Genomic DNA, 20,759 nt, shown 5'->3' with positions numbered 1-20,759 from the left:
CCCTTATTGATTTCACTGTTATCCAATGGAGAAGATAGGAAAGAGTAGGCACCAGAGAGAATTGATAGAGAAATTATATCAATCTTTTCTAGACACTGATTTTATGATGTCTTTTCCCCTCTCTCTTACAACTGAGTTGATGTTTTGGCACTCAGAAAATAATTGGGGGAACGAGGGGTATTGTAAGGTGCTAGAATGAACCTTCTACACCTACTTTAATATTGTACTTCATTAGTTACCTAGAGTAATTTAAATGAACAATATATTTAGAAATTACTCATAAAACTTACCTACACAATTGCCCACCCATGGGCAATGATGGTCGAATTTTGCAATACAGCGGTTGCACACACCACAATGTTTGGACCTCACTGGTTTCCGTATCTGTTAACAGGCATGTTAAAAGATTATGAAAGGCACTATACCTAAGAGAGGAAAGCCGAACATTTTATTTTCTCAAAATACAATATGAAAAAAACCCGGTATTTTTTGAAAAGGATTATACCAAGGTTTCCAAAGGAATAGAACCAAACAAAAATCACTTTTGTTTAATAAAATTTCAACTGCAACAACAAAGATGAAGAGGATAAGTCTACTCTAAAATATAAATTCCTAAGACGGGGCAGAACCATCAATTCACAAAAATAATTAAGAATCAAAGATCAATTTGCTGTTGCAATGAATGGTACTATATTTAATTCACAGCCCTCAAATTCCTCAAATATCACTCTTCAGGCTTCTTAATGAAAATGTATTGCAATTAATGGTCATAATACTGGTTGTTGCTTAATAAAATGAAATTGGTTCCTTAGTAAAAGGAAGGTCAATTTAGAAGTGAATAAAAGAGAGCTTTTAAAATTCACATCGTTAATAAAATGTCTTCCCAAAGTTTACAAATCCAGCAAAAAATCCCAGTAAGTGTACACGTCTTTCTTTTAGTGAAAGAAATCTGAGATCTCAGATTAAGGTACAGCACTTCCTCTGCTGAACTGCACGACCTTATCTAAGAAAGTACAACATGCTTAAGAAGTTTAGGCAGTCCCTGTTTGTTTTAAAAAACATAAAATACATTCTTCAGGTCTTCACAGGCAATAAAAAACTCATGTTTATGATGTTTAAGTGTTATGAAATGTTTTTCTCTACATTACTCTAAAGCAACCAAGTGAATACAAGAACTCATTGGCGACCTTCAAAGAGCTGCTAGTCCCAATGCTGGATACATGACAAGAGCTACAGTTATTAACCCTTGCTAGAAACAAATTTTGTAATATCCTTTATTGGTGTTTCAATAAAAGCACTAACATTTCCCCAACAGTTTGCATAAATTACACACTATTCTGAGGTACTAAGAAAAAGGCATAGGTGCACTATGCGGTTCTTACATGTATTAAAAAATCTGTGGACCCAAGAAAAGGCTAAGTCATTCTTCACCACAGATATGAGACTAAACCTATTAGCAGAAAGAAGTAGGATATATCAAACAAATTTTATCCTTACTTCCAACTCTCAGCTAAGTCTCCCCTCTGGGCAACAGCTGTCAATGAATTCTGCACAAAAACTGACACAAGGCTCCTAAACACAACAGTTGCCGTAGTTCACTTACAGAGCAATTCATTTTTAGAAAATTCTGATCTACATGTGTCTGTGTATTTTTCAAAGTAAAGATACCCATATAATGACAAATACCTCTGTCAATTTGAATCATTTTATAATAGAACAAGCTCTTTATTTTACAATAACAAATTATCTATCCAGAATTATGCAGCTTATGATAACATAATATATAATAAAATGTTTATGCTATGATGAGAGAGAGTCTTGTTCTTACCATCAGATATTTACTTAATAATGAAACTGTATTAAGCACCTCTATATAAAGAACCTGTTTGCTGACTGCAAGACTGATGCCCTCACAATGAGAAAAGAAATGGTTAGAAAATGTGTTTTCCACTTGGGATATTCTTTCTACAATCATAATTTGGCTATATCTGATAAAAATGGGGGTACTTTTAGACAGAAAAGATTATGTTTCAATAGATGTTAAATTCTAGTTTTGTTAATTGAGGTCAGTATTTACCGTCTAAAACTCTCTTCCCAAATGGCTCTTTGTTACTATGTTATGTTATTGTAAAGCTTAACTGAGTTATTAAGAAGATATCCTAAGCTTGTTTCTGAAGCTGATCACTGTAATCTATCTTTGGATGAAGATCAGGTGCCCCATGATCTATAACCAAGGGGTTATGCATACTGGAATAAGTACCATTTAAAGGACTGTCTCCAACCTAGATGAAAGGCTTCTTATCAGGTATTCTCAAGTACCTCATGCACAAGGAAACTGAAGAGAATCAACTCTTAAATTCATATTTCCCAATTAAGAAGGGCCTCTGCATTGAACTGTCTATAGAAAAGACTGCTGACCCCAAATGACAACCACACCAGGATAAGAAAACAACAGCAGTGGTAGGCAGCTGACCCAAGAATCTGTATCAGTCCTGAAGAACCATCCAACTAATTTAATTGAACTGTTTACCAAATGTTTGTCTTCCTATCAAAATGGAAAGTTATTGTTTTACTTCTGACCATACTTTTAACCCCAATGTTCAGGATGGAAAGAAAATTCTCTAGTGAAGTTGTCTAACTATTCATGACATGTATCACTGCTTGCTTTGAGTGTACTGCTAAAAGCACATATACAATGTTTGAATGACAATTTGGTATAATTGATTAAATGCATAGCCTATAAAGTGTTAAAAAAAAAAAACAACCTGTTTGCTATATGGCAAGGATATCAGCAATGTATACCTGACTTTGTGGAACAGAATTATATTTTCACAGAATAGTAGAGTATAAAAATGTCCTGAATGTTAAGAATACAATTCTGTAAATTACCTATGGTAAAGCACAGAAACAAAAGCCTTTTTAAAGCATGCTTGAAAATACAAAAGAATCAGTCAGTACCCTAAAGTTGTTACCAAGAGTAAAGCAGTATATATTTTGAACATCCAAAATCATAACTGTTAGGTCAAAGAAACAAACAGCCAAACAACTGTTTGGTTAAGTGAAACAACTTAAAAGAATCTGTAGAAGTAGAGCTTAGTTTCAAAAACTCATTCCAGAATCCTAAACTAAGTCAATTATTTTATTATTATTCAACTGTTAAGATATTAGTTCAGTTGTAGTGTATAACTTAAAAGTATAAAAGGGCATTTAGTTTCAAGCATGATTTGGGGATATTTCCATTTCCATGTAGAGAAATATGGTTTAACCACTGCGGCAGTCTGTATATTTTCCACAAGAACTAATTATAAAAATTAAGCAGAAAATCATTAAAACACAAAACAGTATTATTCTATAGAAATTAGATGTCTATAGTAATAAAACAATGTCAGTATCACTATATCTGATTCCATAAGTAAATGCCATTTAATTTCATATATAGCTTTATCTATGACCTGGTTGAATATGACAATGTTTAATATCAATGATAAAATAGTGCTCTAAGTTGAATAAACACTCTAATACAGATGGATAACTGCTCTAATTGAACCAGTTTAGAGGCCATGTTGTCTTAAAAGTTATCTAATAATTTCCCACTGTGACCTTTAAATATAAGAATAAATTTTCTTAAAATGTAATTAGGATAACAGTATATTAGGGAATCACAGTAAACTTTTGATTTTAAATACTTTTATTACTTAGTTTTTTATTTGTTGAATTACATTTTAAGAGAGAAAAAGAGAATAAGAATGAATACAAATGAATGGCACCACTGAATCAGAAGTGTAGTTAAGGTCTACCATCGGGGGAATAAGCACATTGGAAAGGAGACATCTTTTCACCATCTTTCCTCCTGTACCATGATCTAAAAGGCATTTTGCAGGGGTGGGTCAAGAAATGTGCTCAGTGAAAGAAACTGTCCTGGTTTCCCAAACTCTCTATGCTATGCCACTGGTAGGGGAAGAGGAGAGAGGGAAGAATAAAGAAAAAAATATTACCAAACAGGTACTGCAGAATATACTGAGGTCCAGACTTCCTGTCTCTGCAAGTTCAACTATTGTCTGTGAATTAAAAGAAAAAAAAATTATTCAAAACAGAACAATACCAACTATTGTGCCATCAATATGAGTATCAATACACACTACTAAATATAAAATAGATAACCAACAAGGACCAGCTGAATAGCACAGGGAAACTATACTCAATATTTTGTAATAACCTATAAGGGAAAAGAATATGAAACAGAAAAAATATATATATGTATAACTGAATCACTGTGCTGTACACCTGAAACTAACACAACACTGAAAATCAACTATATTTCAATAAAAATAAATATATGAGTATCAGCAAACACAATGTTCATTTTTAATTAACCAATGTTTTCAGCTAAAGATAATAAAATCTCTTCGCTTACTTCTGCTATTTCATTATAATATGAATACAGGAATTTTATTTCTTGGATATATGAAAAAGCAACCCTAAATTTAGTTATGGGAATATTTCTCTGAGAATAAAACTAAATGACCCATCCTAAGAACTAGTCTCTATAAGGTTTTGATGATTAAGGGATGAATGTAAACCTAAGTCCAATAAAGAACTGAATCTTCAGAACTGGATTATGACTAAGAAAACCTGGCAAATCAATAACCAGTAATGTCTAAAGAATACTGGAACATAAGGGTAGCACTCTTTATGCAGCCTAGAAAGGGGAAGATTAGACCGTAAGAACCTACTAGTGTTTTAATCCATGTGGATAGGAAATAATTCATCAGGATTGGTTCTGTTTTCAGAGACTGGATTAAACAGCTCTTAAAATGATCTAATTGCTTCTAATCCAATTCTCTATTTACCGTGACATCTTTGGATTATAAATTCAGTTTCCTACGTACCTCAGCTATAGATGAGGGGTGCCCTGGATCATATATACAAACATTTCAGTTATTAGAACAATATATCTACACTATCAACCGGTTTAGTGGCCTTCTAATTTACAGTCATTTAACAAACATTTACTGAATGCATATTTATTTGCTGAAGGTTTACAGAGATGTGTAAACTACTGTTATTTGTCCCTCAAAACAATCATAATCCTTATAAAGGAGAGAAAGATGAAATTTTAAAATGTCATGGAACTGTAAGGACTGGCATCACAAGAACACCAAAGGTGAGCGCCAACTACACATAATCTCAGTTTGGTTTGAAATTTCTAGTTTCCTTTTTTGTACTCTATTATCTGCTAAAAATACTGATAATCTGGCAATAAAACACAAGTGACTAGTTAGATTGTATCTTGCTACCTTTTTCTTTTGTTCCTCTGTAGCTTTAATAATCCCTGGATCTGATTTCCAAGATTTTCCAAAATTGTAGAAAAGTGCAATACTATTGACAAGGAATGGAAGATGGATAAATAAAAAGTTGAGATGTACCTAAAGTTAAGGAATCTAAAGAAGCAATGAAAACTAGTTATTATTACAGGTAAACTTATAATCTGTAAAATTTTATCACACATACACACAAAAACCTCCAAAAAAATACAAGATGGTTTATTTATTACATCAAAATAGATTACATCTATACATGTTAGTCTATTACATCAAAATAAATACATTTCCCATTCTGCTCATAAATAAGTATAAAAAATAAAAATGAATTTTTTATAAACTTTAAATCATGTAGGGTTATCTGACACTTTTGAAAAGTCAGTGAATACATTATTTTTAAATGATCATTATTTCTTTTGACAAAAATGAAGGGACTTCTCATGTTCAAAGTAATTAGCATATTATCAATATTTTATCTATATGCATTAAAATCTACCAAACACTTAGATATCATACCCATATATTTAAAAGATTGTTTTTACATTCTCTCCGTTGCCATTTTTGCCCACGTTCAAGGTGGCCTTAATTTTAGAAAAGGTACTTATAAACCTGCTTAAAACAGAAACAGTTTCTATGTTTACATTTTTCTACCTAATGAAAATATAAGAAATGTACTAGGCACTTATAAGTGAAGAATCAAAGACTATTTTCAATAACACTGGGAGAAATAAAGCAATGTTGCTAGAGCAACACATTTTTGGGACACAAAACATAACATTTTCAAGATTTTACGTAGGTACAAAAGCTATCCACAAAATTTCCCACGAGAATGGTGCCTTCCCTGTACCAGAGAAGAAAGGAAAGGCCTCATCACCAAAGCCTGGGAAGGACACTGACAGACAGGGACCTGTGTTCACATACTGACTGCACTAACCCTTCTCTTCCACTAGTCTCCCCACACAGCTCCTAGTCACATCCCCATAACTGACTGCCCCTAGCTCAAACCCTCTGGCTTGTCATTTCTTCACAAATGTATCGTTTCTTTGCTAAAAGGCATAAAGATTCCTACTCTGGTCACTTCTTCATTATTTATGAAGGCCCCCATGTACATGTAAAAAAAAAAAAAAACCAAAAGATTTAATAAAATGTTAGGCTGGGAATTCCCTGGCGGTCCAGCGGTTAGGACTCCTCACTCTCACTGCCGAGGGCCTGGGTTCGATCCCTGGTCAAGAAACTAAGATCCCACAAGCCACAGGGTGCGGCCAAAAAAAAAAAAAAAAAAAAAAAAAGATTTTATGTAGTACAAGTATCATACAAACATTCTGTAAGACATTTGGACATTATCATATCTACACACTCTACATTTCTTATGAAGCACAGGTAAGAAAGAACAGCTTCGGGCTTCCCTGATGGCACAGTGGTTGAGAGTCTGCCTGCTGATGCAGGGGACACGGGTTCGTGCCCTGGTCCAGGAAGATCCCACATGCCGCAGAGCGGCTAGGCCCGTGAGCCATGGCCGCTGGGCCTGCGCGTCCCGAGCCTGTGCTCCGCAACGGGAGAGGCCACAACAGTGAAAGGCCCACGTACTGAAAAAAAAAAAAAAGAAAGAAAGAACAGCTTCATGAATGAAACAATCCTATATTTGTTTGGTAAATATGAAAACACTAAACACCTACTTAAAATACAAGAGGAAAAAAAGGAAGAAAGAGTAGTTAATATCACCTGCCATATATAAAAGTGATTTCTCTTTCTCCAGTCCCCTATTTATTCCCAACTTTCACCATCCTTATTCCCCAAAATCCATGGGTACAGCCAGAAGAGAATAAACAGAAAGTCAAATTTTCAGCTCTTCCAACAGCAAAATTCGCTTAAGAATAAAGCTGGATAAATGTATGTGCAACGAATGCTGAACCGTGGCATTTTTCAGGGCAGTATCTTATTATAACAGTTTCAAAAAGTGCTAACATATAAGTATATATAGGTCAGGTTCTTACAGCCTGGATTAAATTTGCAGGGAGCTAACTAGCAGCTCAGTAAATGACTACAGGTTTGAAAGGGGTATTCAGGAATTAAATATCAGATGAACTTAAAGAATTTCTTTGCTTTTTTAAAGGGAAAGAGATTAGATATCTTCAAATGGTAGTTTAAACTTAGCTTTAGCAATAGATCAGTGCAGTTAATTTAAAACATTTAACAGAAATAATTTTTTGGTATGGCTGTTTTCTGTAAACCTTTTTTCCTAATGAAAGTTAGAAAACACTAAAAAGCATAAAGACAAAAACAATAACTCCACAACCCAGAGATAACTCCTTTTATTTTTGGTATTCTGCACTTTTAATCATAATTGAGATCATTGTGTATTTATTAACATTAATAAAATTTATCACTGACTACAAGCCATTTATTTTGGCTGCACAAAAACCCTATGATAAAGCCTGCTGCTATCCCCATGATAAAACTGAGGCAGAGGTTAATTAAACAGTCTAAGATTAAAGAATGGATTAGAGGTGGAGCTGGTATTACAAGCTAGGCTCTTACTACCTATGCTATTCTGCCTCTCCAAAGTGCTCTGCAGTATACCCTGGGTCATTAAATATTATGGGAACAATATCTTTGGGTATGAACATTTTTATTGCTTGATATATATTTTTATACCATCAGATTATTTACAGAAAGATACACCAATTTACAATCCCACTAGCAATACATATTTGTTGATCACTATGTTTGCACTAGCATTGAGTAAAGGAAAAGAGCTGCGAATTTAGAAGCAAGAGAAGCACTATTTTATTCTTAATTTGTATTTGTTTTTATGCTTAAACATTCCTCCAATTAGAAATAAAACAAATACTTGTCATCAACGTTTTCATTTAAATGTTTATGGAATCTTCTTTTTCCATTTAACTCTTTAATCTACTTGGATGTTATTTTGATGCCTGCTGTGAACTACAGCTCTAACTTACCATAATACCCCCAAAATGAACCAAAAACAGTCAATCAAACCAACCAAGTGATCCACAAAATGCAAGCAACAACTTTGGAAAGAGGACAAGCCACACTATACCATAAAGTTCAAACTGGAGGTCAAGGAAAGAAGATGATTCTGGTGAGACAGGCCGCCTGGGGTAGTTCTTAATCCCACCTCCATCTGTATTAGTAGTATGGGAAATGTGGATGAAAAGACAAAGTCAGAATTCTTATCAATCCCACCCTGGACTTCTGCTATGGACTGAATCATGTCTCCCCTCTTCCAAATTCATATGTTGAAGCCCTAACTTATAATGTGACTGTACCTGGAGATAGGCTCTTTAGGAGATAATTAGGTTAAATGAGGTCATAAGGGTGGGGCCCTAACCCAACAGGACTGTGGCTGTATAAGAAGAGGAAAGAAGAGATCTCTCTCACTCTCTTCCTGCCATGTGAGGACACAGGGAGAAGGTGACTGTCTGTAAGTCGGGAAGAAAGCCCTCACCTGAACACAACCGTGCAGGCATCCTGATCCAGAACTGTGAGAAAATTAATTTTTGTTGTTTAAGCCACCCACTCTAGGATATTCTGAAATAGCAAAGATCTAAATATCAGAAAGAAGTCATTTTTCTCTAAATTATTCTATAGCTTAAATAGAATTTCAATCAAAATTGCATTAGGCTTCCCATGGAACTTAAGGAGCTGATTTTTAAAAATTTAAGTAGAAGTGCGAAGGGCTAAAAAGAGGTAAGATATTCCTGAGAAACAAAAAGTTGGGAAACTTGGCCTACCAGATATCATGAGTTAAGAATGAAGCTACAGTAATATGATAATACAGTACTGGTAAGGCACACAGATCAATAAACCGAATAGAGTACAGGAAACTTGATAAATATCGAGGTTGATACTGCAACTGAGTGAGGAAAGAGTGTGTTGGAGCAATGAGTTCTCTAATGAGCAAAAAGGAAGACACTGACCTCTCCCGTCACATCATTCGTTATACACAGTAGTCAAACACATGTGAACTAAGAACTTTGTAAGAGTATCTTTAATGACTTCACAGAAACCTGCACATGTGCACAAAAAAAAGATATACAAGAATACTTATAGCAGTATTGTTGGAATTCACAGGTGATGACTGGATACCTAAAGATAGGGATTAAAAAGCTTAGAAAATATGAGAAGGAAACTAGCAGAGATACATGTAAAACTGAAGAAGTCCTAAGAGTAAACTACAGGAAAAAATGCTCAAGAGGAAAATGCATAGGAAAGAATGGTGAAAATGATAATTCTGCACTGTTTTCATTTTTATATATGTAATGATCCAGGTTCCATAAGTTTCTCACATCCACCTTTGGTTTAAGAAGCTTAAGACCTGATTGAAAAATAATTATTTTTAGATATAAAATTCCTAATAAGTTATTTCAAAAGTGTTGCCAACACAATAAACAGTAGACTATACTGTTTACCACAGTGAATTTTAGAGTTGTTTGATTATTATAAAAGAAGTATGGTCAATGAACAAAATTTTCAAATAAATAAAAGCACAAGAAAATCACTCACAAATCTCACACCCAGAAATAACCACAGCTAAAATTACATGTACTCACTTCCGGCTCTTATCTTTTACACGTTTTAAAATTAGAATCTCTCTGTAAATACAATTTAGTATTTTTTCATTTGTTATAGTCTAAGTATGAGCCCATATCACTAAGTCTTAGAAAAGCATTTTAATGGCTATTTTATCCTGTACCATATGTCACATAACTGAAAAATCTTTCCTCCTATTCAGGTTGGACATTTAGGTTATTTCCATTTTTTCCCTATTATATTGTAAATGGTACTATGATAAATATCTTTGTAAATAAATCTTTGATCTTATCTCTTATTATTTACTTATAAATAATTAACAGATCAAAGGCCCTTTCTACAGGTTGCTAAATTGCTTTCTAAGAAGGTTTAGGAACTTAAAAATTATGTTCAGAGTAGAAAATAGGGCATTTGAAGACATACTGTATCAGGTCAAAGAGCTGGGTTCTATACCAGACTCTCGATAATTACCTAGCTATGTAACTCTGAGCAAGACATACAACTTCTCTGAACCTCAATTTTTCCATCAGTTAGAAAATAGCATTACGATTTGTGTGATTTATTTTTTTAATCTCAAAGGATTGTTCTGAGAACCAAGTAAAACAACATATCTGAAAGAACTATAAACCAGAAAGTCACTAAACAAATATAACATGTATATGGGGTAATACTTATCTAATGAATAGTAAAAAAGAAAAATAATTTATTATAACAAATGGTTTACATCAATATAATACTCATTACCACCACAAAAACATTTAAGTTGGGTAACATATTATGAGAACTAAAATAACTTTTATACAGTTGATCCTCATGCCTATGAGCTAGAATTTATTTGTAACTCCAAAATCAATATTGACAGTGCTTTTGCAGTCATTTGTATGTGCAAAGCAGCAAGAAATATGAGTTGCCCTATGCACACATTCCCCGCTGAGTTACATGAGGCAATACTCTGCCTTCTTGTTTAGCATTTGTATGCTTCTTTTGGTGATTTTGCTGTTTAAAATGGTCTCCAAGCGCTTAGGTGCCATCTGATGTTCCTAGGCACAAGTCTTTATACACAAACTATATAAAACTCTCTGGCATAAAGTTTTCATTATTTGGTACTTTACTAATTATCCTGTTTTTCTCTACTTACATCCAAACAGATTAATAAGAGTACAGGAACAGTCTAAAATTATTTTGAGATGTGAATCTGACTTTTTTTCTTGAACATAAAACTTACTGTCCAATTTAGGAAGCAAAGTTAGAAAATATGTCTGGAATACTGAAGTCATTTCAGAGGTCAGTGCTTTTTTATAAATTTAAAATAATGAGGTACTGAAAATGAGCAGATATGTTTTATGCATTAAATGTTCCAATAAGATAGTTCTAATGCTTAATAAATCCCTGAAGAACAATTTTTATATCAAAGTATAATACAAGCCTAGAATAAGCTAGTGAAAACTGCCACATGGAAAAATTTCAGTAGACACTATGCTAAGAAAGTATTTAAAAGTACTATACTTTCTAAAAGTAATCCTACAATGCTGTGAAAATATAAGAATTAGAAGTGTAGTTACAATTCTGAGGCTCCATTTCACAAAGAAAATTAGCATATTTTGCTTTTGTCTAATACACAAGACAACTTAAAAAGAATGCAATATTAAAACATGTAACACTGTGAAGTGAAACCAGCTATTAATTAATATTGTTCAGAACAGTTAAAAGTCACTGAATAATTCATACCATTTAAAATCTTATATACTTTTTATAGCAATGTCTTGAAAAATGATTAAGACATTTATGAAACATGTACCTTTATTATAATAAAACAGACTATCTTACTGGTTGATTTTTTTCTATTAAAAATATCAAAAATTGACATTGTCCTTATTTCTTGAGATGTGAATCTGACTTCTTGAGATGTGAGATCTCAATCTCACACATACACACACATTTACAATTTCAAATTATATTACTTTATAAAAGTATAGTACATTGAAATAATATGCTGAAGTTAGCAACATTTGAAGATACAGCATTACATGTTTTTCATGAAGCAAAAGAGAAAACTGTTACCTATCACAGCAAAATAGTAAGTTGTGATAATAAGAAGATATTTAGAGAAAATAATTTGACACTAAAACATGGAAATCACAGTTCAGTAGAAAGGTTCAGAGTAAGTGTTATAGAATAAGACAAATATGTGTTTCTACCCTGCTTTATTAGAGACTAGCTGTGTGACCTTGGGCAAGAATAACAGCTTACCCTATTTAAGCCTAAACTGTCTCATCTATAAAATGGAGACAACAGTACTAACGTATAGGATGTATACTAAATGGAGCACAAAGTACTTAAGAAAATGCCCTTTAAAAAATCAATAAATGGTCACTATTATTATTATTACTGATATTATTAAAAGCAGCTTTGAAAAGCAATTTATTAAATATGAAACATTTAAAAACAATACATTAGTTCATACTTATTTTTCTAGGAATACTGTTTTACTGTAGCACATTGTGAGTAGTTCAGCTCTTATGTTAAATTATTATTAAACTAAGACCTTTATAACCAAAGGATATCATTCCAAAACCAGAAGAACCACGTCACATACATCCAGAATTTGGTTGCCAAATATATTCCAAGGGGCAATGCACTATGCATCGAATGATCAAAAAAGGATCTGTAAAACACAAGAAGTTTTATCGAATTTGAACTCCATATTTCATTGTAAAAAAGAATATTTATTTATTTAAATGAAAATCACATATATTCTGTATAGTATACTCCTAACAAAACCCAGAAATCCAGGATGCTTAAGTATCCATACTGTTTTCATAATATTCAATAAGAAATGAGTGCATAGCTGAATGACTCAGCAAGAGTCTTAAGCTACTTTTAATTCATCAGAATTAAAATTATATTCTATGTACTTTTCAACTTTAGAATTTCACTGTATTCCTATTCTCTTAAATCAATAACTCACTTTAGTATATATAGTAACTCTATCACCCAGCATATTACCCACCAAAGACATAATTTGAACAAATGAGCGCAAAGCAATCCCCAAGTTTTTCTCTATGTTTCATCATTACTTCTCCTTACCTACACATTCCCACTAAGCTTTCAGCACATCTTCTCAGAGAATGAACTGGCTAACTTGGAGGAATTAAAGGTCATTGTTTACAGAATTCAGGAAAAATAAATACTGATAAATTTTATTAAACATAAGCAGGATCAACCATCCATGTACACTAAGTAGGGAGTATTGGTGAATTCCTACCTACACTACCCCTTGGAGTGCCTAGAAACACTAAAATGAGATTAATTACCTAGAATTAAGCCTCTTCCTGAGAGTTACCATATTAGTGCATTACCAGCCATTCTCATCTCTCTCTGAATTATTTTCAGAACTCTCTTTTGAAATTCTGGTACTAAAGGAATAGAAATTAGGTGGGAAGTTCTGGATCATAAATGCCTGCCTAGTTTGCTGGATGGGCCACTTTAGGGGAATAGGATCTAGGGATAAGAAGAAAAGGGCATGATCACAATGTTTAAATAAAAAAGGAGAAAGAGAAAATTTTAAAACAAAACAAAACTGAGCGTTACTTCATATGCTTAGACTCTACCTTGTGCTAAAATCAAACCCCTTTCTTGCACACTGCAAGAAAGAAAATATAATGTGATCAAAGAAAAGAAATATAATTCCTATGGAAAGGCAAGCTCAAGCATTGTAGTTACCCAGAAATAAGCAATGTATATTACATTTAGAGTTCAACAAACTTGAGTCTACTTCTATTGAAATGTCTTAAAGCTGCATTTTAGCCTTAAAAATTATATGTTAGACCTTGTCACTGGAAGTACCTTTAGAGTCATTTTTAACAACAATGTTAAAAATGTTAAAGATTTCAGATATAAATCTGCCAAAAACTCTTTAACATTAAATTAAGATCAAACAAGTTATATAAAGGCAGTGTTCTAAATCTACAAAACATTAATTTTATATAGCCAGGTCCAAACTATATTCTTACATGTCCAGTTAAAAATATAGCTAAAAACAACACACTTACTTTGAAAGAAACTGTACTGTAGCCCAAACGCCACCATACATCAGCCCTTTAATGAGCCAAGAATCAATATTTAGGTCTGCTATAAACCCAACCAGCCAAATAACTAGGAAAGGAGTTCCCAGCATTACTTTCTGCCGAAATTCCTGTACAGAAAAAAAAAAAGAGAGAAACTTTTGCATGTTTCAAGTAACCTCAATGTGAATCATTGTTACCTGTGTGAAAACATAGAACAGGGGTGAAATTATTCATTCAAATATATCAACTATGTACAGATACTATTTAAGGTGCTAGTCTCTGTTTTCTAGAAAGAGGTATTAAGTAAACAATTTAAAAGTTCTTGGTTAAAACTGTAGAAAATGAGAATAGAAGTTATAGGACTGGGTCTAGATAGTCAGATACAGAAGACAGCAGTACCACCTGCCAACACGTGGACAGGCTAGAAAACAGTTCATGAAAATACTACCCCATTTTAACAAAAGCATTGATAACTAAGGAGACAAGGGCAACCAGAATGACTGAAGGTCCAACAGCTATATCAGATAAGGAAACCTGAGTATGCTTAGCCTGGAGAAGATATTAATAATACATATAAACAGTATATTAAAACCTTAAAGTAAGATAAAGAATAAAATCAATCTACAGGGTCCCAGAGACCACAGAATGGAGACGATGTGCCTCTGAACACATATCAAAGCAGAGTGCTTAATATTTCAGACATAGTACCATTTCACTTTTGTACTGGTCTGTTAGAAATACTCATAAGTATAAAACCTGCCTGCTTCCCTGGTATCTTCACAGCAACACAAAGTCTACTGCCACTCCTACATAACAGTCCTTCACAAACTTACAAGCAGCTGTTAAGTCTCTCGAGTTACCTTAAGTGACAAAACTATATAAGATATTCCAGCTGTGATCCAACAAAGTTCAGAGTGTAAATATTACTCTCATCATTGAATATTTACCTTTCTGAAGGCCAAGAATATATTATATTATGCCTCTTTTATTTTTAGCACACCTTTCATGCCATTGGCTTCTACTGAAATAAATACTTTTTCATATAAATGACCATGTCTTCCCCAATTCAGCCACTGTAATTCATTCATTACACAACTGTGTAATTTTAACTTAGACTTATAATTAAACATATTGACTTCAGAGTTTAATTTTATGCTGTAGTGAAATAACACCCTTCCAGTTTGTTTCTTCATCTCTATTATGTGTGAATTCCATATCAAGACATTAGAGAAAGTTTACAACTGGGAGGAGAGAGTGTATGACTAAGGGTGGGTATTGGTGGGAGAGAAGGTGGACATGTGTCATTTGAAAAAGTATTTTCTAAAATTATCTTTAACTTGGTTTGTTTTTAGTCAAGACACTTGTTCTCCCTTAGCGATGGCCATATTTTTCATTATTAATGGCCACACTTTTTCATTATTAAAAATTAAGACAATTTACATACAGTGAAATTCACCCTTTTTTGTGTACAGTTCTCTGAGTTTTGATGAATATACACAGTTGTGTAACAAGCATGAATATCAAGACACAGAACAGTCCCATCAAGCCCTGAAATACCTTCTGCCACCAGGCCCAAGCCCTGGCAACCACTAGTCTGATATCTGTCTTTTTACTTTTTCCTTTGCAGGAATGTCACATAAAAGGAGTCATACTGAATGCAGTCTTTTAAATCTGGCTTCTTTCACTTAGCAAATGCATTTGACATTCATCCATATTGTTACGTGTATTAGTAGTAAGTTCCTTTTTAATGCTGAGTATATTCCATTACAGGATGTGTCACAGTCTGGTTATCCATTCCCCAGCTGAGGCATTAAGCTTGTTTCCAGTTTCTGACTGTAAATAAAGACATCATAAGCTCTCACATATAATTTTTTGTGTGAATATAGGCTCATTTCACCTGGTTAAATACTGATGTGTGTGATTTCTGGATTTATTTCAAGCTGTCATTTAATATACGCATTATAATACTGTAAAGATGTAATGGTGATGCGCTGCATTTGTAGACATGAAAAATCTATTTTCTTGTATATTTCATTACAGAACGTTTCTAATATATAGTAAATTTGAAAGCATTTTATAGTGAATATCTGTATATCCACCACCCAGATTCTACAATTCAGTAATCTATTTTTTAATTAAACTTTTTATTTTGAAATAATTGTAGATTCACATGCAGTTTTTTTTTTGTTGGTTTTTTTTTTTGCGGTACGTGGGCCTCTCACTGTTGTGGCCTCTCCCGTTGCGGAGCACAGGCTCCGGACACGCAGGCTCAGCGGCCATGGCTCACAGGCCTAGCCCCTCCACGGCATGTGGGATCTTCCCAGGCCGGGGCACGAACCCGTGTCCCCTGCATTGGCAGGCGGACTCTCAACCACTGCGCCACCAGGGAGGCCCCACGTGCAGTTTTTTAAATCCATTTTTTAAACTGATGTACAGTTAATTTACAATGTTGTGTTAGCTTCAGGTGTACAGCAAAGTGACTCAGTCATACATATAAAAGAATATATATACACATTCTTTTACAGCTTCTTTTCAATTATAGGCTATTACAAGACATTGAATACAGTTCCCTGTGCTATATAGTAGGTCCTTGCTGTTTATCTGTTTTATACTTAGTAGTGTGTATATGTTAATCCCAAACTCCTAATTTATCTCCCCCTACCCCCTGTTATCCCTTCTGGTAACAATAAGTTTGTTTTCTATGTCTGTGAGTCTATTTCTGTTTTGCAAATAAGTTCATTTATATCATTTTTTAAGATTCCACATATAAGTGATATCATATGATATTTGTCTCTGACTTACTTCACTTAATATGATTTCTAGGTCCATCCATGTTGCAGCAAATGGCATTATTTCATTCTTGTTTATGGCTGAGTAATATTCCATTGTGTATATATACCACATCTTCTTTAGGTTGCTTCCATGTCTTGGCTATTGTAAACAGTGCTGCTATGAAAATTGGGGTGCACGTATCTTTTCAGATTAGAGTTTTATCCCGATATATGTCCAGGAGTGGGATTCTTGGATCACATGGTAATTCTATTTTCAGTTTTGTAAGGAACCTCCATACTGTTCTCCACAGTAGCTGCACCAATTTACATTCTCACCAACAGTGTAGGAGGGTTCCTTTTTCTCCATACCCTCTCCAGCATTTATTGTTTGTAGACTTTTTATTGATGGCCATTCTGGTGTGAGGTGATACCGCATTGTAGTTTTGATTTGCATTTCTCTAATAATTAGCTATGTTGAGCATCTTTTCACGTGCCTGATGGCCATGTGTATGTCTTATTTGGAGAAATGTCTATTTAGGTCTTCTGCCCATATTTTCATTGGGTTGTTTGTTTTTTTGATATTAAGCTGTGTGAGTTGTTTGTATATTTTGGAAATTAATCGCTTGTCGGTAGCATCACTTGCAAATATTTTCTCCAATTCTGCAGGTTGTCTTTTTTTGTTTATGGTTTCCTTTGCAAAAGCTTTTAAGCTTAATTAGGTCTCAATTGTTTATTTTTGTATTGCCACTACTCTAGGAGACAGAGCCAAAAAAATATTGCTATGATTTATGTCAAAGAGTGTTCGGCTTATGTTCTCCTCTAGGAGTACTATAGTATCCAGTTTTACATTTAGGTCTTTAATCCATTTTGAGTTTATTTTTTGATATGGTGTTAGAGAATGTTTGTTCTTTTTACCTGTAGGTATCCAGTTTTCCCAGCACCACTTACTGAAGCGACTGTCCTTTCTCCATTGTATATTCTTGCCTCCTTTGTCGTAGATTAATTGACCATAAGTGCATGGGTTTATTTCTGAGCTTTCTATCTTGTTCCATTGATCTATACAATCTGCTTTTGTGCCAATACCATACTGTTTTGATTACTGTAGCTGTTTTTCTTTTTTATACAGCAGGTTCTTATTAGTTATCCATATTTACATATTAGTGTATATATGTCAATCCCAATCTCCCAATTCATCACAGCACCAGCACCACCCACCTCTGCCACTTTCCCCTTGGTGTCCATACGTTTGTTCCCTACATGTGTGTCTCAATTTCTACCCTGCAAACCAGTTCATCCGTACCATTTCTCTAGGTTCCACATATATGTGTTAATATACAATATCTGTTTTTCTCTTTCTGACTTATTTCACTCTGTATGACAGTCCCTAGATTCATCCATGTCTCTACAAATGACCCAATTCGTTCTTTTTTATGGCTGAGTAATATTCAATTGTATATATTTACCACATCTTCTTTATCCATTCGTCTCTTGTTGGGCATTTAGGTTGCTTCCACGAACTGGCTGCTGTAAATACTGCTGCAATGAACAATGGGGTGCACGTGTCTTTTTGAATTATGGTTTTCTCTGGGTATACACTCAGTAGTGGGATTGCTGGGTCATATGGTAATTCTATTTTTAGTTTTTGAAGGAACCTCCATACTGTTCTCTATAGTGGTTTATCAATTTACATTCCCAAGAGGGTTCCCTTTTCTCCACACCCTCTCCAGCATTTGTTGTTTGTAGATTTTCTGATGATGGCCATTCTAACTGGGGTGAGGTGATACCTCATTGTAGTTTTGATTTGCATTTCTCTAATAATTAGTGATGTTGAGCAGCTATTCATGTGCTTCTTGGCCATCTGTATGTCTTCTTTGGAGAAATGTCTATTTAGGTCTTCTGCCCTTTTCTGATTGGGTTGTTTTTTTAATATTGAGCTGCATGAGCTGTTTATATATTTTGGAGATTAATGCTTTGTCCGTTTGCAAATATTTTCTCCCATTCTGAGGGATGTCTTTTCGTCTTGCTTGTAGTCTCCGTTGCTTTGCCAAAGCTTTTAAGTTTCATTAGGGCCCATTTGTTTATTTTTCTTTTTATTTCCATTACTCTAAGAGGTGGATCAACAAAGATCTTGCTGTGATTTATGTCAAAGAGTGTTCTTCCTATGTTTTCCTCTAAGAGTTTTATAGTGTCCAGTCTTACATTTAGGTCTCTAATACATTTTGAGTTTATTTTTGTGTATGGTGTTAGAGAGTGTTCTAATTTCTTTCTTTTACATGTAGCTGTCCAGTTTTCCAAGTACCACTTCTTGAAGAGACTGTCTTTTCTCCACTGTATATCCTTGCCTCCTTTGTCATAGATTAGTTGACCATAGTTGCATGGGTTTATCTCTGGGCTTTCTAACCTATTCCATTGATCTATATCTCTGTTTTTGTGCCAGTACCATATTGTCTTGATTACTGCAGCTTTGTAGTATAGTCTGAAGTCAGGGAGTCTAATTCCTCCAGCTCCGTTTTTTTCCCTCACGACTGCTTTGGTTATTCGGGGCCTTTTGTGTCTCCATACAAATTTTAAGATTTTTTTCTTCTAGTTCTGTAAAAGTGCCATTGGTAATCTGATAGGGATTGCATTGAATCTGTAGATTGCTTTGGGTAGTAGAGTCATTTTCACAATGTTGATTCTTCCAATCCAAGAACACGGTATATCTCTCCATCTGTTTGTATCATCTTTAATTTCTTTCATAAGTGTCTTATAGTTTTCTGCATACAGGTCTTCTGTCTCCCTAGGTAGATTTATTCCTAGGTATTTTATTCTTTTTGTTGCAGTGGTAAATGGGAGCGTTTCCTTAATTTCTCAACATTAGTGTATAGGAATGCAAGAGATTTCTGTGCATTAATTTTGTATCCTGCAACTTTACCTGATTCATTAATTAGCTCTAGTAGTTTTCTGGTGGCATCTTTAGGATTCTCTATGTATAGTATCATGTCATCTGCAAACAGTGACAGTTTTACTTCTTTTCCAATTTGGATTCCTTTTATTTCTTTTTCTTCTCTGATTGCCATGGCTAGGACTTCCAAAACTATGTTGAATAATAGCCGTGAGAGCGGACATCCTTGTCTTGTTCCTGATCTCAAAGGAAATGCTTAGTTTTTCACCATTGAGACAGGTATTTGATGTGGGTTTGTTGTATATGGCCTTTATTATGTTGAGGTTGGCTCCCTGTATGCCCACTTTCTGGAGAGTTTTTATCATAAATCGGTGTTGAATTTTGTCAAAAGCTTTTTCTGCATCTAGTGAGATAATCATATGGTTTTTATTCTTCAGTTTGTTAATATGGTGTGTCACATTGATTGATTTGCATATACTGAAGATTCCTTGCAATCCTGGGATAAACCCCACTTGATCATGGTGTATGATCCTTTTAATGTGTTGCTGGATTCTGTTTGCTAGTATTTTGTTGAGGATTTTTGCATCTATATTCATCAGTGATATTGGTCTGTAATTTTCTTTTTTTGTAGTATCTTTGTCTGGTCTTGGTATCAGGGTGATGATGGCCTCACAGAATGAGTTTGGGAGTGTTTCTTACTCTGCAAATTTTTGGAAGAGTTTGGGAAGGATGGATGTTAGCTCTTCTCTAAATGTTTCACAGAATTCACCTGTGAAGCCATCTGGTCCGGGCTTTTGTTTGTTGGAAGATTTTTAATCACAGTTTCAATTTCATTACTTGTGTTTGGTCTGTTCATATTTGCTTTTTCTTCCTGGTTCAGTCTTGGAAGGTTATACCTTTCTAAGAATTTGTCCATTTCTTCCAAGCTGTCCATTTTGTTGGCATAGAGCTGCTTGTAGTAGTCTCTTAGGATGCTTTGTATTTCTGTGGTGTCTGTTGTAAGTTCTCCTTTTTCCTTTCTAATTTTATTGATTTGAGTCCTCTCCCTCTTTTTCTTGATGAGTGTGGCTAATGGTTTATCAATTTTGCTTAACTTCTCAAAGAACCAGCTTTTAGTTTTATGGATCTTTGCTATTGTTTTGTTTCTATTCCATTTATT

General features: G+C 34.1%; 1 protein-coding gene across 2 annotated transcripts in view; it reads right to left on the bottom strand.

The window, feature by feature from the left end:
• The window catches only part of ZDHHC17 (zinc finger DHHC-type palmitoyltransferase 17), a 136,365-nt gene that overhangs the window by 38,134 nt on the left and 77,472 nt on the right, over positions 1-20,759 (bottom strand). For both annotated transcript variants that reach the window (XM_033431317.2, XM_004271574.4), the window contains exons 9-13: positions 13,931-14,073; positions 12,443-12,543; positions 5,298-5,422; positions 3,996-4,058; positions 291-384 (exon numbers count right to left, since the gene is read on the bottom strand). In XM_033431317.2, the coding sequence (XP_033287208.1) occupies positions 291-384; positions 3,996-4,058; positions 5,298-5,422; positions 12,443-12,543; positions 13,931-14,073 (526 nt within the window). The remainder of the gene's footprint in view (positions 1-290; positions 385-3,995; positions 4,059-5,297; positions 5,423-12,442; positions 12,544-13,930; positions 14,074-20,759) is intronic.

This window comes from Orcinus orca, chromosome 11 (genome assembly GCF_937001465.1).
Source record: "Orcinus orca chromosome 11, mOrcOrc1.1, whole genome shotgun sequence".
Lineage (NCBI taxonomy): Eukaryota > Metazoa > Chordata > Mammalia > Artiodactyla > Delphinidae > Orcinus > Orcinus orca.
Note: the sequence above shows the minus strand (reverse complement) of the source record. Positions and strands in the feature narration are given on the sequence as shown.